This window comes from Scyliorhinus canicula, chromosome 24 (assembly GCF_902713615.1).
Source record: "Scyliorhinus canicula chromosome 24, sScyCan1.1, whole genome shotgun sequence".
Classification (NCBI taxonomy): domain Eukaryota; kingdom Metazoa; phylum Chordata; class Chondrichthyes; order Carcharhiniformes; family Scyliorhinidae; genus Scyliorhinus; species Scyliorhinus canicula.
In genome coordinates this window covers 19,439,359-19,464,655 of record NC_052169.1, presented here as the reverse complement: position 1 = coordinate 19,464,655, position 25,297 = coordinate 19,439,359, and the positions used below count along the sequence as shown (strand labels likewise).

The following is a 25,297-nucleotide window of genomic DNA, read 5'->3' as shown; positions in this document are numbered from 1 at the left end:
GAACCACAAGAGGTAGGGAACACCTGGAAACCACAAGAGGTAGGGACACCTGGGAACCACAAGAGGTAGGGAATACCTGGAAACCGCAAGCATGCCCCATGTTTCAATACCAGGGAGCCACACATAAATAGTAGAACAGAGCGGTTGGGTACCTGAGCACCAGAGCCTAAAGCAAACAGCCCCCCGCCCAAAACCTGCACATATGTCATCCAGGTATTGGCAACAAAATACGTTAACTCCCAGCTTGCACCATAGTTTCTACTAAACACTCTCAATAGATCCCTTGTTACTTATACTTGCTTCTTGTATGTTTAAACATTAATGTAACAATTCTACTACCAGCCAAATGTAAATAACCAATAGAAAGCAATGTGTAAAAGGGGGGGAAGGGGGAGTGTGGTAGTCGGTATTAGGGGTATTACGGTTCCCAGGTTGAGGCTGTAAGACCATTGGTGTGGGAGGTACCTGAGACAGCAAGATCATTGGTGAAGCCTGCCTGCTGGTTCCGCCCAGTAAGGAGGAGTATAAGAACCTGTGTCTCCCTAGCAGCTGCATTCTGTACCTGCGCTGCTGGGGGAAACATCTAGTCCAATAAAGCCTTCAATTGTCATCCAATCTCACTTCTGGAGTCATTGATCGAGCATCAGGGAGGGTAGATGTGGAAATCTGAAATAAAACCATAATATGCTGGAAAAGCTCAGCAGGTCTGGCAGCATCAATGGAGTGTCAAGTCTGAATGAGTCTGAAGAATAGATGATTCAGTCCTAGAGACCTTTCAATTTTCAATTTTGTGAACCTATCCACATTAATATCAATTTAAATGTTAATAATGATGTTCAATACTGAGTATCTCTCATCCTCCCGTACCAGCCTCCCCGGACAGGCGCCGGAATGTGGCGACTAGGGGCTTTTCACAGTAACTTCATTGAAGCCTACTCGTGACAATAAGCGATTTTCATTTCATTTCATTTCATACATAAACCTCCTCTACAGGAGTACAGATTTATGCCTGACATTAATTTAACTGCTTGGCCATAACCTGGGAATCAGTTCGAATCTGCCCCATAATCTCCTTTCATGACCCTATTTGTTCCTTAGATGGGAATGAAAATATTGTTGTGATTAATGGCGCTATGACACATCATCGGCTTTTCCAGAGATTTATTTTGGATCACTTTATAGCTATTGCTGTCTCCCTTAATTACACTCTTCCTTGTTCTCGTGCGGGGGCCAAATGTTACATATCAATCTTTAGAAATGTTTTTAAAATGACCACCAGTCATTGCTTGGTTCTTTTTCTGTCCTTGGGGATTAGCAAGGGTGATATAAACTGTGAATCAATTATCCTCTCACCTTACGTTGTTCCTAATTAGAGTTGGTCTCCAATTAATCTTAGGATGTGCCAAGTGAGAGCAATTAAACCATATGACATTAAGGCGAGGGGTCAGGTCATACTCATCTCCATCTTTTGTGCAGTGCTGAGAGAGATACACTAGGACTAATGATTCGTGCTGAAATTTGCACTAGTTGATATGTTTAGAATTTTTTTAGAATTTACAGTGCAGAAGGAGGCCATTCGGCCCATCGAGTCTGCACCAGCTCCTGGAAAGAGCACTCTACCCAAGGTTAACACCGCCACCCTATCCCCATAACCCAGTAACCCCACCCAACACTAAGGGCAATTTTGGACACTAAGGGCAATTTATCATGGCCAATCCACCTAACCTGCACATCTTTGGACTGTGGGAGGAAACCGGAGCACCCGGAGGAAACCCACGCACACACGGGGAGGATGTGCAGACTCCGCACAGACAGTAACCCAAGGTGGAATCAAACCTGGGACCCTGGAGCTGTGAAGCGATTGTGCTATTCACAATGCTACCGTGCTGCCCACAAATGTTAGATGAAGTGGGTATTCCTTGGAAACCAAGAAGTGTGTGTTCCAAACAGTACTACATTGTCACTATGAAACATAGAAGATTGACAGTGTTGGCAGTTTTAAAATAAATAAGATTGAGTTATAGGAAAGTGGAACTCATGTGATGAATGTCGGAATTTCAGATATATTGTATTATATGTATTTGGTGGAGTAAGGGTTAAAAGCCTGGATTAGTGTGTATATGACTGCTGAATTGGTATTTTAAAAACACCTGGTTTACAAGCCAGCTCGGCTTTCCGAGCCAGAGGTGCAATTAAAGCATTGTAAAAGTTTGGGCTAATGGAAATTTATTTATTTTAAGAGGGTTCCCTGCTGAGTAGTTAATTAGGGACATTGTGTTCAGTTTAGTGAAGATGTGCGGAGAAGGTTTCTAAAGAAACACAGCCAGAGATTCTCATTATTCTGACAGGGTGTCAGATCTTTTTCTTTAAGCAGTCTCAAAAGATGTCTCTTTCTGAAAGTGCAGTATTCAAGACATCTCTTTGCAGTGAGTATTCCTGAGTGTATTTAAAAGTGGATTGGGACCTGAGGTGGGTTTTTTGTTGTTGTTTGAGTGGAAGTAAAGATAGCAGTTAAGGGTTATTGTGTCACTGTATTGAGTAGCATTGTTTAAGGGGTATTTGTATGTTATTTTCTTGTGTGATGTTAAAGATATTTTAATACGCTGTGAACAATGAAGTTTGTTTGAATATATCATATCCTTATTTTGTGTGAATTCACTCCTGGAGCGAAGTATTCTTTCCTCACAATATTTTAAAATAAAATATTGGGGTTTCTGTCCAGTATCTTCGCCACTTTGGAGTCTGGTCCATGATCGTAATACTCAAACTTAGTTCAATATACTCTTTTAGGAATTTAGGAACATTGGATCATGAGTAGGCCCATTTTTTAAAATAAAATCTTTATTGTCACAAGTAGGCTTACATTAACACTGCAATGAAGTTGCTGTGAAAAGTCCCGAGTCGCCACATTCCGGAGCGACTCGGAGGAAACCGGAGCACCTGGAGGAAACCCACGCACACACGGGGAGGATGTGCAGACTCCGCACAGACAGTGACCCAAGCCGGGAATCGAACCTGGGACACTGCCGCTGTGAAGCAACAGTGCTAACCACTGTGCTATTGTGCCGTCCACTCGAGCCTCCTCTGTCATTTGAACAGATCATGGCTGATTAACTGTCTGTATGTCATTTTCCCTTCTGCCCCCTTATCCCTTGATGTCTCACTCTAATATGCAGCTTTGCCAAAAAGTGATCTGCCCGCAATGGATAGATTCATACTGTGACATCTCATGAGGTTGCGTTAGATCTTGTGAGGCATCACCCGGCATTTACTGGTCACAGGGCGCTGTGCCATGCCACGCTGCCTTTCGGGTGCAACGCAGCTGGTAGATCTCCGCCCTACATCTATCAACGCATTGCTCATGTTAATAATATCATCTATCGGCACTTTCTCTACATCATCTTCAACATCACAGTTTTTATCATTTACATTTCATGATCTGAAAATTGTCTCAGTCCATCAGCTGAATTAATGACATTACATTGTTTTGGGGGAGGGGTGTACTGTTTGGGGAGAGTCACATGGCTGTCACTCGTTATTGGAAGAGCAATACACCACTTAGAGGGTCAAATGTGTTTCTGTGTTGCCATTCGGTCAGCAGGGGTTACTTGCTATATAGTAAAGTGAATTGTTAATATAGAGTGTGTGGGATTCCATGCCAATCCTTTACGTAACTCAAATTTGCACCACGAGGTGCACTTCATTATGAGTGCAAAGCGATTTCCAACTTGCACAAAAGTTGATCATAAATTCTGAATTAGGACATGGATCTGGAGAAGGGAATGGATGAAAACTCCTTACTTGTGTCCATCTTTTTGCTGTCCGACCTTACATTGCAAATTCAGAATTGTGTTAATGTCAAGTATGGGAACTGAAGCAATGTGAGTGTGTGTGTGTTTGGGGGGGGGGGGGGGGGGGGGGTTGGGGTTGGCTGGCCCTGGCATGGACTCCTCATCACGGATCAGCCTTAGTTCAGTGAAAGCAGTCTTGTTTCCAAGTCTGAAGGGCCCAGGTTCGATCCCAAAGACTGGAATGCAGGATCTAGGCTGACACTTCAGTGCAGTCCTGGGAGAGCTTTCTTTCCGATGAGTTATTAATCCAAGATCCATTGGGTGTGGACATAAAAGATTATTTTGGCAGAGGAGCGGTTCCCGATGTGTCAGCAATATTTATCTCCCAAGTAATGTCTCAAACAACCTACCTGGTTATTAACTCATTTGTTTGTGGGTATTGGCTGTGTGTTAGTTGCTGCTGTCCTTTCTTCATAACAACAAGACAATTGTTATCTCTATCAAGAGAAATTAATTGGCCATAAAGTACTTTTGCAAAGGTCCTGATGTTGTGTCGATGGTGGAGGAAATGAATGTTTGTGGAAGGGGTGCCAATCAAGCGGGGCTGCTTTGTCCTGAATGGTGTTGAGTTTCTTGAGTGTTGTTGGAGCCGCACTCATCCAGGCAAGTGGGGAGTATTCCATCACACTCCTGACTTGTAGATGGTGGGCAGGCTTTGGGAGTCAGGAGGTGAATTACTCACCACATGATTCCTAGCCTCTGACTTGCTGTTGTAGCCATAGTATTTATATGGCTAGTCCAGTTCAGTTTCTGGTCAATGGTAATCTCCAGGATGTTGACAGTGTGGGATTCAGTGATGGTTAGGGGCGATGGATAGATTCTCTCTTGTTGGAGATGGCCATTGCCTGGCATTTGTGTGGTGCGAGTCCAGACTGGTATTTTATACATCAAGGTTGCAATAATGGGGGTCCACAGCTCACTATTGTAAATAGCTGCTTCATTTTAAAATGTTGACTGGGACCCATATCCAAATTGTGTGAAGATGTAGGGGTGGAGTGCCATTAAATACTTCACACTTGACAAGTAGTTCACTCCCTGTCTGAAACTGATTTTGTTCCCAATGCAAATAACGAGCAATTTGATGCAGTTGGACAAATGCGACTATAGGGGTAACAATATATGTAGAAAGTGAGTGAGGGATGAATGCTGGAGTTGAGCAATTTATATTGATTTTTTAATGTATATATATATATATATGTCAGACTGTTTGTCTAACCTGAAATGTATATTGTAAACATCCAGAGAATTAGAATTACATTGCGGCACTTACAAGTGGAACATACTGTTTGGAGATAAGTCAAATATTACCGCATTTTACCAATGCACAAAATAGGAACAGGAGGAGGCCATTCGGCCCCTCAAGCCTGCTTGCCATTCAATAAGATCACGGCTGATTTGATTGTGTTCTATATTCCCATCCAAGTTCGACACTCCCATCTAACCTCCCCATAATCTTTTGATTTATTTGTTTAAAAAAAAATCTATCTACCTCCGCCTCAAAAATATTCAGTGACCCCCCCCCCCCCACCTCCAGAGGCAGCGTTCCAAAGTCACAGAACTATAGAATAGTGCAGAAGGAGGCCATTTGGCCCATTGAGTCAGTACCAACCCTGCCTGGGCCCACTTCCTCCACCTTCTCCCTGTAACCCCACTTAACCTTCACACCTTTGGACACCAAGGGACAATTTTAACATGGCCAGTCCACCTAACCCTGCACGTTTGTGGACTGTGGGAGGAAACCGGAGCACTCGGAGGAAACCCATGCAGACACTGGGAGAATGTGCTGGAATCAAACAGGAATCCCAGGCACTGTGAGGCAGCGATGCTAACCACTGTACCACTGTGCCACCTCCCTCTGAGGTGGGGCGGGGGGGGGGGGGGGGGGGGAATTCTCCTCAGCTCTGCCCTAAAAGGAAGAATCTAATTCTTCAAGATCGTAGAATCATAGAATTTACAGTGCAGAAGGAGACCATTCAGCCCATCAAATCTACAACGGCCCCTGAAAGAGCACCCTATCCCCGTAACCCAGCAACTCCACCTAACTTTTCGACACCACTGGGCAATTTAGCGCGACCAATCCACCTAACCTGCACATCTTCGGACTGTGGGTGGAAAACGGAGCACCCGGAGGAAACCCACCAGACACGGGGAGAATGTGCAGACCCCGCACAGACAGTGACCCAAGCCAGGAATCGAACTCGGGTCCCTGGCGCTGTGAAGCAACAGTGCTGGAAGTAGTTGAGTCGGAAACATTAAGGATCTTCAAGAGCCTTTTGGATAGGTACATGGATTACGGTAGAATGATGGGGTGTAGATTAATTTGTTCTTAGTCTAGGTCAAAAGTTCGGCACAACGTCGGCCGAAGGGCCTGTTCTGTGCTGTATTTTTCTTTGCTCTATGTTCTAACCACTGTGCCACCATGGTTTGCAATGAAGTTGCAATGAAATGGTTTGCAAGGAAGTTTTACAATTGTTATGAATAAAGTATATTTTGGGAGGAAAGGTGTTTTACTTCAAAACTTAACTCAGTTGAGTTGAAGTGATTGGGCCTGGGCATTGAGTATTTTGTTTTGGAATTTCCCAAAACTCTCAGAACGAGGTTCGGGGCCATGGGGGTCAGGATTGAAAGAACAGTATGTGTGAAATTTAAATGTATATGTCAAGTTAATAGCATACTAATGGCCTGAGTCAGAACGCCGGAGGAACTGTAAACCCGTGATTTGACTTCAGTTTTACCCTCTCCACTCTCACATTGCCCCATGACATTCCAAGAATCCAGCCATAAATGGAAAAGAGACGTGTTCACCCATTAGAAATTCACCTCCCGATTAAATGCAAATAAGCAATGATTCCGATGTTAAATCTTTGCAGGGAGCTGTAATAACAGTGCCCGTGATGGGGGTGCACATTTAAAAGAAAAAGAAAATCAAAGTATCGATTTTTTGTGTTTTAAAACTTCCATGGCGTCCTATTTTCGCCTGCAATTAATTGGAAGCGAGATCAGCAGAGAACACTCGAACACACTGCTGGTTGCTACTGCACCAGCCCACAAACTTTTATCTCAAATAGGGTCATGTTGAGCTCGAAACTTGTTTCTCTCTCCACAGAGGGATTTCAGTGCAACCGTGCTCCGCGTTTGCATTTCTGGGGATATTAACATTTCCTAGAAATTGCTACTAAATTACACAATAGAAATTGGCTGGGCATTGTTACACAGCTGGTATTGTCATCTTGGTTCCCAGTGGATGAGAGACAAAAGCGGTGTTCATTTAAAAAAAAGAAACATTGGAAACACAAACAGAAAATACTGGACAATCACAGTAGGGCTGACAGCATCTGTGGAGAGAGAAGGGAGCTGATCTTTCGAGTCTGGGTGACAACGCATTGGAAACACAACTTGATTGGGTTTGATATTGAGTCTCCATCTCTCCCTCTCCCTGTCGATTTCATTCCTCTCTCCTTTTGTCAAACTTACCATATCTGACAATAAATTGTTTTTTTTTTACATTGTCAGAATGTGCCCGAGTTGTATCGGAGTTAATTCATTCAAGTTTCAACTTTCTGCTAAAATTCCTCTCTATCTTTCGCTCTTCTCTCCCCAAAATGCGCAAATGATTTTGCTAAACTTCACGCCAACGCTATCTCTCAGCTGAATTTTCTCAATAAAACCCCGTCGATGGTTATTATAATATTGGATTGCATGATCATATCAGTCCTTGGTCTATATTGCGTCGCGTACCCCATTCACCACCCGGTTTGTACATCTTTAAAATTCATTTTGATGATATTTCGCCCGTCTTTTGGGGACTTCTCCAACGCAGCGTTACCGAACATGCCCGGTCAAACAGAGCAGAATATCTTTTAAAGTTTGCAGACCAGATGACTGACACATCTGCAGCTGAAAGTGGACTTTTGAGTAGCGAGAGAGCTACTCTCTCAGCGTGTTCTACTCCAGAACAGGCTTCCAGGGTTTAGATTTCCTTTCCAAAAAAGTAAATATGTGCTGACATAATAACATTCACAAAAATGAGAGAAAACTAAATAAAGGCCTCTTGGAAAGCAGGTGTAGTTGTGTATATAACAATAGTTTATCCATGTATTAGTTTTGTATATAATGGGCATTTCTCACAGGCGGGACGTTCCCAAGTTCCAGGTGTGGTTGAGGGACGGGGTATTGTTTTAGTCGAAGCGAAAGTTTGTTGCGAATTAATGCCCAGTCATTTGAGATTTGAACAGTTTTAGTGAATGCGCTGTGGAGTTGTCAGGGAATTTGAATTTAATCAGACAATTTCTTGCTGATTATGCACTTGGATTGATAGATCATTAAAGGATTGTGTCCATGGATGGGAGGTAGAAGTTGGATTTCCTCTACAAAAACAGTAGGTTATATCTTGCAGTTGAGTGTGTTTTGAAGCTGAACAGTAAACATTTACATTATTGTTCTTGTAGATCTGCGGGGTTTATATATCAGATGTTAAACATCAAGAGACAGAGAAGTCGTAACAACACTCACATTAGCCCCTGTCTCCGAATTAGAACTTTTTTTTTACGGGAAGCGCTCAAGTTTTTTTTACAGAGTCAAAAATAATGGCAATTAATGTATTGTGCGTCTTAAAATTCTAATACTTGCTAAGAAATGAAAAATGAAAATCGCTTATTGTCAGGAGTAGGCTTCAAATGAAGTTACTGTGAAAAGCCCCTAGTCGCCACGTTCCGGGCGCCTGTTCGGGGAGGCTGTTACGGGAATTGAACCATGCTGCTGGCCTGCCTTGGTCTGCTTTCAAAGCCAGCGATTTAGCCCTGTGCTAAACAGCCAGGGCTGAGGGCATTAATCAAACTGTATTAAAGGTGTCAGACACAATGGATCTAAATGCTCGGTTAAATTGCAATACAAGTGAATGCACGACTTTGTATAGGCGTCTGAAGTTGCAAATGAATTTAACATAAATCGTCTTTGGAAAGTAAAATCAACCTCGCGTTTCAATATGCGCCCAGATCTGTAGATGGGTCATTCAGACTCGAAATGTTAACCTCCTTTCCTCTCCACGGACTTGTTGAGTTTCTGTTTTGACTTTAATATGTCATTTGCACAGGCAAGACACAATGAGAACCCATTTTCTATTTGATCCCTTTGTTGTTTTTGGTTCTGCCTCATTGTCTCATTACTTTCGTCAAGAATGGCGAAATATATCCGCAAGATATTAAATCACATTTTGTTTAGCAATACCAGAATTGCAACTTTACATCACATGTGGCGGGAGAGATAATAAAAGGTTAGTCCTCCAGCGCTTTCGAAAAAGGATTAACACTCTTGTTATCCTACCAAAATAAAGTTTAATTGTTAGGATTCCAATACTGCCTCAACGGTGGAAGCAGGTTCAATAGTAACTTTCAAATGGGAGTTGGACAAATTCTCGAAATGAAACATTTGCAGAAGGATTGGGTGGGTGGTTGGTGGGGCGAGTGGGAGGGTGGGATCGTTCTTTCAAAGCGCTGGCATATAGACGATGGGCCGAATGGGCTCCTATTGTGCTGTATGCAGTTTTCAAATAGTTTCCCCAACATTTCATCCTATAAATATCAGCAGTTCAGTATTTTTAAAATACCTCTCGACTTGAGTATATCAATGCTTTGGAAAAGCATTAGGATGTTGTTAAATGATAGGCAGGCATATTTTGTAAATGAAAACATTTGATTGGAGATTAAAGGAATTTACTGCAGGTGCTGGAATCTGAAGCAAAAACAGAAAATATTGGACAATCTCAGCAGGACTGACAGTATCTGCTGAGAGAGAAGGGAGCTAACCTTTTGAGTCTGGGTGACTCTTTCTCAAAGCCTGTAGAAGTCTACAGAATTACGAGGGACATGGACAGAGTGGATAGTCAGAAGCTTTTTCCCAGGGTGGAAGAGTCAATTACTAGGGGACATCGGTTTAAGGTGCGAGGGGCAAAGTTTAGAGGAGATGTGCGAGGGAAGGTTTTTTATAGAGGGTAGTCGGTGCCTGGAACTCCCCCCCCCCCCCAGCAAGCCACTCAGTTCAAGGGCAATTGGGGGATGGGCACCAAAAGGTGGCCCAGCCAGCCAGCCAGTCAGTCATGCGCATTGCACTGGGCGCTTTCGGCCAATCAGTGGGCGCCGGCCGACGCGCATGCGCGAGCCGGGTCCGGCGCTTATAAAATGAGCGGGAAAGTGCGCGAGGTGCTTATTCGCCGTTGGACGCGGCTGAAGCAAGATTGTGTGCGCGCGGGGCGAAAGCGTCGCTAATACCACACAACAGCAATAACAGCGGCAGCAACGCCAACACCGAGGGGGTCCGGGTCGGCGGGCAGTGGTGTTAGTGAGAGTGCCGGGGACCCGGAGGCGGTTGCCAGTAGCGACGAGCGCGCGGCCCGGCCGCCATTTTGATCCCCCCCCCCCCACTCGGGCAGCGGCGACGATGGAGAGAGAGTTCAACCCCAGCTTCCCGGGCGGGGCGGACGAGGCCGGCACCCCGTGCAGCCGCTTCCACGTGAGGCTGGTGGACGAGCCGCCCGAGTACGCCCCTTCCTCCGCCTTCGGGGGCGCCGAGGACGGCGTGAGCCGCCTCCAGCGCTTCGAGTTCAGCTTCCAGAACCGCGGCAGCGACTCCCAACGAGCCGACGGCGTCTTCCAGTCGTGTGACACCCTCAGCAACTCCTACCTGAAGACCTTTGGGCACAACACCGTGGACAGGGTGCCCAGGATAGACTTCTACCGCAACACCGGCAGCTTCAGCGGCGTCAAGGTCAACCGACCCTCCCTGGCCGATCTTCATGAAGACCTAAGGAGGGTGAGGGCCAGTTTTCCCCACTGCGCTTATTTTACAAATTTGTCTTTGGGATGTGGGCATCGTTGTTGCCCATCCCTAATTGCCCTTGATCTAAATAACTTGCTGGGTCACTTCAGCAGGGGCTGGTTAAGTCAACTGCATGGCTATGTGGGGCTGGAGTCGCACATCGGCCAGCCCGGGTAAGGGCGGCAGATTTCCTTCCCTAAAGGACATTAGTGAACCAAATGGGTTTTTAACCACAATCGGCCATCGTTCCATGGTCATCGTTAGACTTTTAATTCCAGATTTTTTATTACTGAACTCCAATTTCGCCATCTGCCAGTGTGATTTCAAACCTGGGACCCCAGAGCATTACCCTGGGTCTCAGGATTACTAGTCCAGTGACAACACCATAACGCCACCATGGGGGATGGTAATGTTAGTGTTTGCATCCAGAACTTTTGCCACTTTAAAAAACTTGAGCTCTGAGCCTCACTCAGCTTGCCTTCCTAATGTGTGCTGGTTCTGGCTTAGTTGGTGCCGCTCTTAGTCACCAGCATTGTAGGCTCACACCCCACTCCAGAGAATCACAAAACGAAGGCTGACACTCAGGGTGTTGTACTGAGGGCCGATGCTGGCTTTCAGATAAGGCACTGAACTAAAATCTCTCATCTAGGCATTGAAGGAACTACAGAACTATTTTGAAGAAGAGCAGTGTCCTGGCTGTATTGGATGGCACAGTGGCAGAGTGGTTAGCGCTGCTGCCAAACCCGGGTTTAATTCCGGCGTTGTCTGTGTGGAATTTGTACGTTCTCATGTCTGCGTGGGTCTCTTCCAGGTGCTCAGCTTTCCTCACACAGTCCAAAGATGTGCAGGTTAGGTGGATTGGCCATGCTACATTGCCCTTTCGTGTCCAAAGATGTGCAGGTTGGGTGGGGTGCAGACATTATGGGCCGAATATCCTCCTCCTGCACTGTAGGGATTCTATGATTCATGCCTCAACCAATATCCCTGAAATAGATTAACTGCTTTTTGCTGGCAAGTTTGTTGTTACATTTTTCTTCAATCTTTACTATTGTCACAAGTAGGCTCATATTCACATTCCAATGATGTTACTTGGAAAATCCCCTAGTTGCCATGCTCCCTGTTACAGGGATGGGACCTGGGTGGAGAGCTCTCTCAGAGGGTTGGTGCAGACACAATGGGCTGAATGGCCTTCTGCACTGTAGGGAATCATGTAACGGGAAACATGGTAGCACAGTGGTTAGCTCTGTTAGTTCACAGCGCCAGGGACCCGGGTTCGAATTCCGGCTTGGGTCACTGCGGAGTCTGCACGTTCTCCTCGTGTCTGCGTGAGTTTCCTCCGCATGCTCCGGTTTCCACCCACAGTCCAAAGATGTGCAGGTTAGGATAGGTCACACTAAATTGCCCTGTAGTACAGTATCCAGGTTTGGTTACGAGGATAGGGTGGAGATGTGGGCTTAGGTAGGGGGGCCAGTGTAGACTTGATGGGCGAACGGCCTCCTCCTGCATTGCAAGTTCTATGATTCATTGAGAAACCTTCCGGTGCTAAAAGCTAGTGCCTATATAAAAATGCAAGTTTTCTTTCCCTTCAAGGATGTCTGGGTACTGTAATTTCCGTTCCATCTCTGATATATTTAGCAACTCAGTAAACATTTAAACATATAACCCTTGCAGCAGTCCTGCCATCTGCTCTAATGCATGTACCATGCAGAGGCTGTGTGTCTTGGAACAACACTGATCAGCACTGTGAAGATGGGCTCTTCACCTATTCTGAAAGATGATCTGCAAGCATTGGCAATTAATTATATATTAAGTAGTAATCTTTTGGAGAGGACTCTTTTCTCATACTCTTCTCTCCACTGTTATAGTAAAATGTTTTAGGTATGTTGTAGTAATGCACAGCTGTTGATATTTCCTTTTCTTGAGGTTTTGGCACTTATTTGTTTGCTAGATTAATCTTCTGCCTAATTAATACCCTGAGTCCCCACACACATGCACACACTTTTGTCCCATTGTTATAAGTTAGGTTCCTTGCAGAAAGCCATTTCTGTAACCTATTGTAGTAGCAATAGAGAGAATTATGCCAGAAAGGAGAAATTTGCTACATCTTCAACAAGGCATCCGAACTGCACAAAGGTCATTGAAGCTATTCAGAGCATACATATAGATTCATCAAGGATGAAAGATTGCAATTACAAGAGATGAGAAACTGGGACTATTTCCACTGGAGCAGAGAAGATTGACGAGATTTATTCAAGGTTTTTAAAATTATGAAAGCATTTACACAATCTGACAGTACAGTCCATTAAACACATCGTACACATTTATGGTTGCTTTAGCAGAAGCAGATGTTGAATATATAAAACTGATGTGAAAAATTACATTTTCTACATAATGGTGGGCAGCCTATAATCATTTGGGGCACAAAGCATGCTGGCCAGATTTAGGTGGAATGCTGTACTTGCATTTTATATTTATTTTAAGAAAACATACATTTTCAGCTCTTGGGGAGCAGGCGTGCAGTATAAGTGGATCAGTGCTGGTTACACGTGGGTATTTTGGGTCACTGCTATGCAACTCTAGATGCTTTTTAATTCCTTATATCCTCTTCGTAATTACATATATGCTTCTTTCATTAAGAATATTGTGTATTGTTGCAGTCGTTCTGTTATGCCAATGTGGCACATGCAGATTGGCAACATCAAACAATCCAAATTCTGGATTTGACTTCCTAAAACAATTCCGCCTGCCAAAAGTATGTCTTTTTGCCTCTTTCTTTTGGAATCTAGGAATTCCATAGACATTTTGTTGCTCGATATATTTATCTCTGTGAACCACAAGCCTTTCCCTTATATCGATCAAATGACCATACAACCAGTTAGTTAGTTCAAAAGATGTATTACGAGTTAAACTGCACCTATCAGCAATAATAACATATACTTAACTTCAGGGTGACCGGCACTGTGCAAATGGATAAGGCCTTTATCTGGATTTCACTTGGCTGGTTTGAAGAAAGTGGCTCTGTCTCTGCTGGGCTCATCCGTCAGGTAGCGATCGTTGGTCTTGAACTTAACTAGCTGTTCCTGCTGCAATTGGGTGGCACAGGCTGGATCCAAGCGAGACAGAACACATGGCTGTGCTCTCTTTTATCCCCCTGGGATTTCGCGCTCTTTTGGGGCGGTCCTTAACCTTGGACCCAATAGTTCAACAGGGCTCTGATCACTGTCTTCGATTTCGGCCAATAAAGGGGCAGTTGGGCGGGTCCTTAGCGGTCATTGACTTTGGCAGTTGTGCTTTCTGAGCACCGATCAGTCTGTGGCTGTACCGGCTGCTTGGTTGGAGTTCTATTGTCCTGGGAAAATGGGCCATTAAAATGTAAACGAGCGGGGGTTTTGGTCAGGTCTGGTTACCTGTGTTGTAGATGCACATAGGCTGTGTATCTGTCTGAGTCCTGGGTTGGCTGTAATTCCCATAGTCCTTTGCAGGTGGCCATCTCAGATGGCTACAATTTCATTGCTATCTTTGCAATGGGTTAGTCATGTCTCCTGGAAGCTAAACTTGACTTGCTTCCTTCCCATCAAACATTTGTGTGACTGCAGTTTGCACACTCTCCCCGTGTCTGTGTGGGTCTCACCCCCACAACTCAAAGATGAGATGAAATGAAAATCGCTTATTGTCACGAGTAGGCTTCAATGAAGTTACTGTGAAAAGCCCCTAGTCGCCACATTCCGGCACCTGTTCGGGAAGGCTGTTAAGGCAATCGAACCGTGCTGCTGGCCTGCCTTAGTCTGCTTTCAAAGCCAGTGATTTAGCCCAGTGTGCTAAACAGATGTATAGGGTAGGTGGATTGGCCACACTGAAATTGCCCCTTAATTAGAAAAAATATAATTGGGTACTTTAAATTTATTTTAAAAACACATTTGTGGTACCTTTGGTTGAGTACTTCCACAATTATTGGTAACTGCATACAGTTTTAACAATCAATGATCATTGGGGAATGCAACCCAGTTAGTCCGCTTCTTCAGCTAGCCTTGTATACCAGGGTGTGATGGAAAATGTTATTTTTGCCAGTGTGATACAAAGGTGGACCGTATGCAATTGATTTCTCGTGGCTTTGTGTTGTCTTCATGACCCTCTAGGCCTTCCTTGACCGGTGGACACCACTGGGAGTGGAGTGTCTAGAACATGGGGGAAGTAATGTTTAATTGTCAACTTCCCTTCCTCTTTTTGAGGATTTATTAATTGTGGTGCTCTTTTTAAAAAAAAAAGCCCCATTTTTTAATTGATCTATTTTGAGTTGATCCAATTGTCGTCATGTAGGTTAAGTAAGACAAGCTTACCAATTGATTTAATTGTCTTCTATTGTTGCCTATTAGCACCCTGAAGGAGTTGCCTACAATAGCTCCTTTTATTTGACACTGATATAGCTGTTGAGATGCAGACTCTTTCCACATTGCTTTTTGATGACGTCAGGTAAGTGACGGTACTGGGTAGCAGATGAAGAATGTTAATCTGGATAGTGCCTTTCACATTTAAGAATGTTGCCTTTCACATTTTAAGAATGGCTATCAAGTGTTTTGGGACAATGAATTATCATTGAGGTATAGGCAACGTTATGTCGGTTTAGCACAATAGTCCATTTTCTTTCAGCAGTGAGCACTATTTAACACGTTAATTTCTTTTGGTGATATTAATAATGAAGAAATTTCCAAAATACACTTCATGAGATTGTTTACGTCAGGGGTGTCCAGACTATAGTGACTTGCGATCTACTTTTTCAACAGTTATCCTAACACGATCTACCAGCCTGGTCTTCGCACTCTTCCCCCACAGGGGCATTCAAACATGTTGCACAATACAGGCCTTGCACAGCCTGCCTATGGATAAAAAGAAGGAAAATACACCAAGAACACTCTTGCACACTTCTGCAAAGACCCCCCCCCCCCCCCCCCCCATAGGGCATTAGTGACGCATGTGGAGTTTTACAACAATCTGGTACTCTTTTGTTCAGAATTGTAACCTAGTTTAATTAATTGAATTTGAATTCTTCAACTGCATGATGGGATTTCAACTCTTGTCCTCCAGATCAATAATTCAGGCATCTGGATCACAAATCCTGTGAGATGGCATATGTTTCTGTCCCCTAAATTGCAACGGTTTAATGTGTAATATTCAGTTGGCACTGTGCCTAGGCCGTATTTTAATTTAAAAATGAATGCCACGGAGGACAGTTTTGCACTGTAGATCCTTACCCACTAGGAATTGACCCAAGGATAAAAACTTACAATAATGCAGAAAAGGCTACTTGTATTGCATAAGACTTTTGCAGTCAACAGTGGAGGGTGGGAGTTATATTTCATCAGCCTGGGAAAAACAACAAGTATCTAATTTAGTTTCTTTTGTGTCGTATGAATTTCACTCCATGAGAAAGCGGGTGCAGAAAGTACACAACGAGCATGTGCTGGCTCTGTACATAGTATGAAGTGCTCAGAACTGCGGTCGACGGGAAATGAGTTCCCGGGCGATTGTGATGAATGTTTTAGGCACCTCGGGCCATCCACTTGAACAGGCAGTTGGAGTTTTGGCTCAGCATCTCTTCTAAAAGATGGCATCTCTGACAACGTAGTATTCCCTAATACTGCACTAAAGTGACAGCCTTGATTTGTATGGCCAAGCCCTTGAGTGAAGCTACTGATTCCGAGGCGAAGCTTCTTACTACTGAATTAGGCTGATGGGGTTGACTGCAATGTCTTTGAGCTCCTGAATCAGGATCTCTTTCTCATAGATAGTATTGCCTGACTTAAGGAGACATTTGTGCTTCACTGAAAGACTATCTGATGTGTTGCATCCCATGTTGCTGAGCAAAGCAAAGGTGCCGATAAGAGAAACTGACCACACTCTCAAACATTGTAAATGGGAGAGGGCTGGAGGAATGCTTTGCTCGTGGTATCTAAATAATCTGCGCTTGGCCATAGGAGTATAATATTGAAGTTTGTGGATGATATAAAATTGGAAACATAGTAAATATGAGAAAGATAGCATAATTCAGGAGCACGTACACTGGGTAAATGTAATTTATGGATAAGTGTGAAATAGTGCACTTTGGGAGAAATAACGTGGAGAGATAATAGCATTTTTTCTTGGGGGAAGTGGGGAAGTGCGCATTCTCAGAGGTTTGAAGGTTGACCAGGTCAATGAGAATCCATTTGCATATTGTGCTTTGTAAATTGAATACAAATTAAGAAAGATTTACAAACCATTATTATCTTTTTTTAAAATGTTTTTTATTGAATTTTCATAATTTGTAATTTGTTGGATATAAAATATTAGAAAAAAAAAACACGCAAAAATTAACATGTATATTTACAGGTAAGCATCTTCATAATAACAACTGTGGCCGGCATACATATTTTACATTCCCCAATATGGCCGAGGCACATGTTTATAGGCATTTATTTACAGTTTGGTTTTGGGCCTGAGCTAGCTATCAAACCCCCATAATGAACCCGTAGCCCCCCCCCCCCCCCCCGGCTACCTTCCCCCGATTCCCGTCCATTTTCCCCTGATTCTTGGCCACCCGACTACCACCAGCGCGGTAGCATGGTGGTTAGCATAAATGCTTCACAGCTCCAGGGTCCCAGGTTCGATTCCCGGCTGGGTCACTGTCTGTGTGGAGTCTGCACGTCCTCCCCGTGTGTGCGTGGGTTTCCTCCGGGTGCTCCGGTTTCCTCCCACAGTCCAAAGATGTGCGGGTTAGGTGGATTGGCCATGCTAAATTGCCTGTAGTGTCCTAAAAAGTAAGGTTAAGGAGGGGAATTGTTGGGTTACGGGTATAGGGTGGATACGTGGGTTTGAGTAGGGTGACCATTGCTCGGCACAACATCGAGGGCCGAAGGGCCTGTTCTGTGCTGTACTGTTCTATGTTCTATTCTTCCTCTTGTTCGTTGGCCACAAACAGGTCCCGGAACAATTGCATGAATGGCTCCAACGTTCTGTGGAAGCCGTCGTCTGACCCTCAGATGACGAATTTGATTTTCTCCATTTGGAGAGATTCCGAGAGGTCGGACAGCCAGTCTGCAGCTCTGGGCGGTGCTGCTGACAGCCAGCCAAACAGGATTCTACGGCGGGCGATCAGGGAGGCAAAGGCAAGGGCGTCCGCCCTCCTCCCCAGGAATAGATCTGGCTTGTCTGAAACCCCGAAGACCGCCACTATCGGGCATGGCTCCACCCTCACCCCCACCACTTTGGACATAGCCTCGAAGAAGGCTGTCCAGTACTCCACAAGTCTGGTGCAAGACCAGAACATGTGGGCGTGGTTGGCCGGGCCTCTTTGGCACCGTTCACATCTGTCCTCCACCTCCGGGAAGAACCTACTCATACGGTTTCTTGTTAAGTGGGCTCTTTGTACCACTTTTATTTGCGTCAGGCTGAGCCTTGCGCACGTGGAGGTGGAGTTGACCCTATGCAGTGCTTCGCTCCAGAGTCCCCACCCTATCTCAATCCCCAGGTCGTCCTCCCATTTCATTCTTGTTGTGTCCAGTACGGTGTCGTCCCTTTCTACCAGTCGGTCATACATGTCGCTACAGTTCCCTTTCTCTAGGATACTTGTGTCCAGTAGGTCTTCCAGTAGTGTCTGTCGTGGCGGTTGTGGGTACGTCCTTGTCTCCTTTCGTAGGAAGTTTTTGAGCTGCAGGTACCGTAGCTCGTTCCCCCCGGCTAGCCGAAATTTCTCTGTCAGTTCGTCCAGTGTTGCGATCCTGTCGTCCGTGTATAGGTCCCTGACTGTCAGTGTCTCCCTGTCCTGCCGCCACCTTTTGAAGGTGGCGTCAGTCAGTGCTGGTGTGAACCTATGGTTGTTGCAGATGGGAGCCTTGTCCGACATTTTGGTCAGGCCAAATTGCTGCCGCAGTTGGTTCCAGGATTGGAGGGTGGCTGTCACCACTGGGCTGCTGGAGTGTTTTTTGGGTTGGGATGGGAGTGCTGCCGTGGCGAGGGCCCGGAGGGAGGTCCCCATGCAGGAGGCCTCCTCACTCACCCACTCTGCTTCTGGCTCCTGGATCCATCCCCTTACTCGCTCGGCTGTTGCCGTCCAGTGGTAGAATGGTAGATTCGGGAGGGCTAGCCCTCCCCCTGGATTTTGTTTTTTGTAGGACCTTCTTTGGGATCCTAGCATTTTTACCCCCCCCATACGAACGCCATGATAAGTTTGTCCAGCACTTTGAAAAAGGCCATGGGGATGTAGATCGGAATGGATCTAAACAGGAAGAGGAACCTGGGCAGTATGTTCATTTTGATCGTCTGGACTCTCCCCGCGAGGGTGAGTGGGAGTGTGTTCCATCTTTGCATCTTTGCGTTCCATCTTCCTCCGTCAGGCTGGTGAGGTTCCATTTGTGGATCCCAGCTGGAAGTATTGGGAGTTGGTATTGTTAGTCCGTACACTCGCCATGGGAGCGTTGTATAGGAGCTTTACGCAAGCGGTGAACCCTGTGTCAAGCCCGAACCGCTCCAGTACGTCTGAGGTATTTCCATTCGACTCTGTCGAAGGCCTTTTCTGCATCCAGGGAGACGATCACCTCTTGTGTTCTCTCCCCGGAGGGGGTCATTATCACATTCAGCAGGCACCTGATGTTCGAGGTAAGCTGTCTACCTTTGACGAAGTCCGTCTGGTCCTCTGTGACCACCTCAGGTACACAGTCTTCTAGCCTTTTGGCTAGGATTTTGGCCAGTATTTTGGCGTCTGCGTTCAGCAGAGATATGGAAGAATGGAAGTAAAGGAGAGAGGGAGTTATTCAAAACAGTGGTTTGATGTAGCAATAAGGGAGAAACTGTTTCCTATAGAATTACTAACTAGAAGCTATAAATTTAAAATAATTGACAAATGAACTGGAGAGGAAATGAGGAATAGTTTTCACAAGTGTATTCTAGATCTTAATAATATTTGAAAGTATGGTAGAGTCAAAAACTTTGAAAAGGCAGTTTCAGATCTACAATAATTTGCAAGGTTATGGGGAAAATGCTGGGATGCTATTTCCAGTAACTGACATGGGCTGAATGACCTGTGCTCTTAAGTTTCTGTAGGGTCAATGCTGCAATTTTAAGGCTATTCACTAGGGCTAATGATGAGGGAAGAACTCACAGAAAACTGGGACTGTGTAAATGTCATTGTTTAGAGCATTATTCAAAGTGGGGAGCAGGGTTGTGGCAGTGGAGTTAAACTACTCCGGTTCTGACTAAAGGTCATTGACCTGAAACTGTTCTTTCCACATATGCTGCCTGACCTGCTGAGTATCTTCTGTTTTTATTTTAAATATGTTCAGTGGTTTAGTTTGTTACAATGAGTCTGGTGTGACTAATATCTTAAATGTTTTCTGAAGTGAGGAGAGATTCTGTTTGTTTTGGTTAACAATGTGCAGATGAGGTTACATTTTGAGTGAATGGAAGTTGGCCTCTGGAGACCCTCTGTACATTGAGCTGGAGAAAATGTCTGAAACATGCTCAAGTTATAAATGTTAATTCAAACGGATCATGGATCCAAACTGTAACAGATGTGAAGAGCTTCTTCACATAGAGAGCAACGAGTGCTAGGAATACACTTCCAGGTGTAATTTTTAATTGGAATATGCCAACGGTTGGCTGGTTCTTGATAAAGGAATCCCAACTGAGGCTGCCAGCAAGAAACATTTATATAGTGCCATCAATGCAATAAGTGTCGCAAGGCTCTTCACAGGGAGTGTTACCAAACAAATTTGACACCGAGACACTAAGGAGTTATTAGAGTTGATGATCAAAAGCTTGATCAAAGATGCATTTTAAGGAGCATCTTGGAAGAAAGCATCGCAGAAGAGTGGATGGATTTAGGACCCAGCAGTTAAAAAATATGGCTGTCGGCAGCGGAGTGATTAAAATGGGGGTGTATGCAAGCAGCCTGAATTAGAGGGATACAGGGTGGGTATAGTGGAATTGGAAGGGAAGGGAATTTTAACATTGAGCTATTACCTAACAGAGAGCCATGTATTTCAGAAATCGTTGAAGTGTTGGATGAACAGGGCCTTTCTGCCTGTTTCTTGGCTTAGAGTGTTTGGATATCCTTAACTTTATGGAGGGTGGGATGTTGGCTTCGCGTGTGTTGAAGTAGTCAAGTCTAGACAAAACGAAAGGCATAGATGAGGGTTTCAGCAGCTGGTGATAGACAAGGGTGGAGTCAGATGTTGTTGCAGATGTTGAAATAGGTGGATTTGTAGTTGGAGGCTTATCTCTGACTTCAGTACCATACCAAGATTGTGCACTGTCTGATTTGGCCTTTGACTGTTGTCCAGGAGATGGATTGAGCTCATAGCAAGGGAACAGTGTCTGTGGTGGCGAATGAAGGCAATCTCTTCATTATTATCCATAAATGTTATTTACAGAAATTGGGGGACCCTGGTTAATCTCTCCTAATTACCTTATCCCCCAGTCCCTTTCTTAAGGTTGTGTCACAAAAGGTGAAATATTTGTCCATTGATACTTTATACCTTGAATTAATATTTTCCGTTTTATATTATTTGTTTTGTCATTCCAAATTTCTTAGTAAGATTTTTAAATTGATGGAAAACAAGGTCTGTCTCATGGATAAGTCAAAACAGACGAAAGTTTCCTTCCTAACATCCTTTTAATGGGATATAATATTTAGTTGGATATTAATTTTATTTTAGGATATCCTATCTGTTCCTGGCACTGTGGATGGTGTTGCTAATGGCGATGGTGCACTAGAAGGAGGAAGAAAGCCTTCAGAAAATAAGGATGAATTAGTAAGATTTGGATGGATCAAGGGAGTGCTGGTAAGGAAATTCTGCTGGATCTACGTCATGCTTATTTGTACCGATGTAAAAATTAAAATAAAAGTTTCACTGTATTCCAAATAATTTGTTTTTTTTTTATTTTAAAGTGGGAATAGTTAAATTGGACAGCTTTATTTTTGTATTATTTTTAATCTGGGAACTCTGTTTTAAAACACACTAAAGTTAGGGTTTAGTGTATTTGTACCTTTGGAAAAATGGTACAATTGCAACAGGAGTCTGATACGCTTGTGAAACTCAAAACACAATGTCTGACATTAGATATTCTTTGATTGGACAACTTTTGCTCAGTAATCTTTGGTGTGCTAAAAATTACACTGAACCACTTAGATTGTCACTTGGGCTCTGTCATTTGCGTGTACTGGAAGTGACGTATATTAATATACCGGGCTCTGTTCTTTGCAGACGGAAAGAACCTGTATAGACGCTGCGTGTTTCAGCTAAGCAAAATAAGTGCAAGCCATTTGCTAGTTCATTCCTTACGGCAATGCCATGACCAATCAGAGTCAAGCTGCCTGGTTTAAATTTTTAAACATTGCTTGGTAATTGACTGTCAGTCACCATTAACTGGTACATTCGCCATGGCAACGCCTCTACCAATCAGAGTCCACCTGCCAACCTATTAGCACACTCTCCTCAATGGTATAAAATTTGATTTCCCTGACGTTGATATTCTTGCGTTTGCCCTGGCAAATTCAAGACAACAAACTTTGATAAAATGTATTTTTTCAGCAGTGCCAAGTTCTGTAGTACCAAACGACAATCTGATTGAGCTATTCCCTCCAGAGTTCTATTCTTTCCTGTGGGCTAAGGTTCAGTCATGAGCCTGAATTTACATTGGCAGTTTGTATTGCTAAACTGAAATGGTGGTGTTTTTCCCATTCATTCATGGGATGTAGGCTTCGCTTCTAGGCCAGCATTTATTGCCCATCCCTAATTGCCCTTGAGAAGGTGATGGTGAGTTGCTGCCTTGACCCACTGCAGACCATGAGGTGTGGGTACACCCACAGTGCTTTCAGGGAGGGCATTCCAGGATTTTGACTCCGTGACAAGTGAAGGAACGGCAATATATTTCTCAGGATGGTGGGTGGCTTGGAGGGGAACTTCCAGGTGATGGTGTTCCTATGTGTCTGCTGCCCTTGTCCTTCTAGTTGGTAGCAGCAGTGAGTTTGGAAGGTGCTGGAAAGAAGTGCTGGTGAGTTCCCACAATGCACCTTTTAGATGGTACACACTGCATTGATGATGGAGAGGATGAATGTTTGTGGATGGAGTAGCAATCAGGAGGCTGCTTTGTCCTGGATGGTGTCAAGCTTCTTTAGTGTTGGACCCTCACTCATCCAGGCAAGTAGAGAGTATTCAATGTGTCTTGTAGATTGTGGACAGGTTTCGGGGAGCCTGCCTTTGTAGCCACAGTATTTATATTCAGTTTCTGGCCAATGGTCACCCCCAGGATATTGACGGTGGGGGATTCGGTGATAAATGTAAAGGGGTGATGGTTAAATTCTCCCTTGTTGGAAATTGCCCAGCACTTGTGCGTTATGAATGTTATTTGCCACTGTTTCAGCATCTGGAATGCTGCCAATAGTGCTGAACATTGTGTAATCATAAGTTCTGACCAGTTCTGACCTTACGATGGAATGAAGGTCATTCATGAAGTAGCTGAAGATGGCCGGGCCTAGGATGCTACTGAGTTCATAAGATATATAGCCATTTGGCCTATTGAGCCTGCCCCACAATTCGATGATGGCTTATCTCATCCTGGCCTTAACTCCACCTTTCTGCCCGTTCTCCATAACCCTTCAACTTGTTACCAATTTATAAACCAGTCTAATTCCTCCTAAAATTACTCACTGTCCCAGCATCCACCGCACTCCGGGGCAGTGAATTCCACAGATTCATAACCCTTTGGGAGAAGTAGTTTTTCCTCAGTTCCGTTCTGCCTCTTTCCCTAAGACTATGACCTCTTGTTCTTGAATGGCCACAAGAGGACGCATCCACTCCATGTCTACTTTATCCATATCCGTTATCATCTTGTATACCTCAATTTAATCTCCCCTCATTCTTCTAAATTCTGGAGAGTATAGGCCTAAATTGTTCAATCTCTCTTCATATGACAAAACCGTCATCTCTGAGATCAACCTAGTGAACCTCCTCTGAGCTGCCTCCAATGTCACTACATCTTTCCTCAAATACGGGGACCAAATCTGCACAATACTCCAGGAGCGGTCTCGCCAATGCCTTGTATAGTTGCAAAAACACTTCCTTACCTTCATACACTATTCCTTTAGCTATAAATGCCAACATTCCATTTGCTTTCTTTATTATCTGCTGTACCTGCATGCTGAGGAACTCTTGCAGTGATGTCCTTGGTCTGAGATGGTTAGCATCCAACAACCACAACATCTTCCTTTGTGCTGGGTATGACTCCAACCAGCAGAGGGTTTTCCACTGGATTCCCATTGACTCCCAGTTTTGCAAGGACTCCTTGATGCCACACTTGGTCAAATGCTGCCTTGATGTCAAGGGCAGCCACTCTCAAAAATATGCATTGTAAATTTACCTTTATGTGATTAGATTAAGTACCAATGTTCTAAGCTTAATGACCAGTTACTTATCCACCGTGGCACTGTGTGGTTCTGTGCTTCAATGGAATATATTTCAAAATCTGTTATTTACTTGTGGCAGTTTTTCATGTGCCATTGTAGAAGGTGAAAGTTAAATAAGCTGGAAATCTTAAAGAGTGGATGTTTAATTACTTTTCCATTTGTATCTTAAATAGTTAATTATTAGTGCAGCTTACATGCCAGAAAAGATCCAAAATAGTCCCTAGCTATGAGAAGGGATAGGATTTGCAAAACCATTTTCTAATGCGGTTGGTAGCAGGCAAATATTACGTCTTGGGTTTTTCTTCAACATTTGTGTTTCGAAAAACTATTTCAGCTTCAAAGTTAATTGAATACTTTCTATTCTAGGTACGATGTATGTTGAATATATGGGGTGTGATGCTTTTCATTCGACTTTCATGGATAGTTGGTCAAGCTGGAATAGGTATGCTTGCATCATTTTTAATAATTAGTGCTATAAAATTTTAAGACACAAAAAGGGGCTTTCTATAGAGTAATCATATAGTGCCTTAATGTGATAAAACATCCCAAGGAGCTTCAGAAGTTCATTATAAAACAAAATCCGAGAATGAGCCACGCAAGGAGATAACCGGTCAGATGACTCGGTCAGAGAAGTAGGGCGGGATTCTACGACCACCGCCGGCCGACGCATCGGCAGGTGGGGCGGCGTGAATCCCACCCCAACGCTGGCTGCCGGAGGAATCATGCCGGGGGGGGGGGGGGGGGGGGGGGGGAGAGAGGCACGGTCGGCACCAGCCTAGCCCCTGAAGGTGCGGAGGATTCCGCACCTTCTGGGCGCCCTGACGCAGGAGTGGTTCACGCCACTCCTCGGCGCCGGTACGGCCCGCCCGCCGGTTAGCGGAGAATCCCGGCCGTAGTGTTTCTTTTAATTATCTTGAAGAAAGTGAGGCGGAAAGGTATGGGGGATAAAATTTAGGAGCTTTTGCTCACGGGCAACTGCAGGCACAGCCACCATTGATGGAATGATTTAAAATTGGGAATGCTCGAGGACAGAATTAGATAAGTGCAGGTAACTGAGTTGTGGAACTGGAGAACATTTATAGATTGGGAGTGGCACAATGGTTTGAAAACAAAAGAGAATTTAAAAATCAAGACGTTGTTTCACTGGGAGTCAGTGTTTCACTGGGAGTCAGTGGAAGTCCGCCTTGATAGTGGT

The 25,297-nt window shown here is 44.3% G+C and overlaps 1 protein-coding gene across 3 annotated transcripts in view; it reads left to right on the top strand.

Annotated features, from left to right (window-relative positions):
* The first annotated feature begins 10,047 nt into the window (after positions 1–10,047).
* The window catches only part of slc12a1 (solute carrier family 12 member 1), a 106,820-nt gene continuing 91,570 nt past the window's right edge, over positions 10,048–25,297 (top strand). For all 3 annotated transcript variants that reach the window (XM_038784360.1, XM_038784359.1, XM_038784361.1), the window contains exons 1-3: positions 10,048–10,658; positions 21,353–21,478; positions 24,469–24,544. In XM_038784360.1, coding sequence (XP_038640288.1) covers positions 10,287–10,658; positions 21,353–21,478; positions 24,469–24,544 — 574 coding nt within the window. In that variant the 5' untranslated portion in view covers positions 10,048–10,286. The remainder of the gene's footprint in view (positions 10,659–21,352; positions 21,479–24,468; positions 24,545–25,297) is intronic.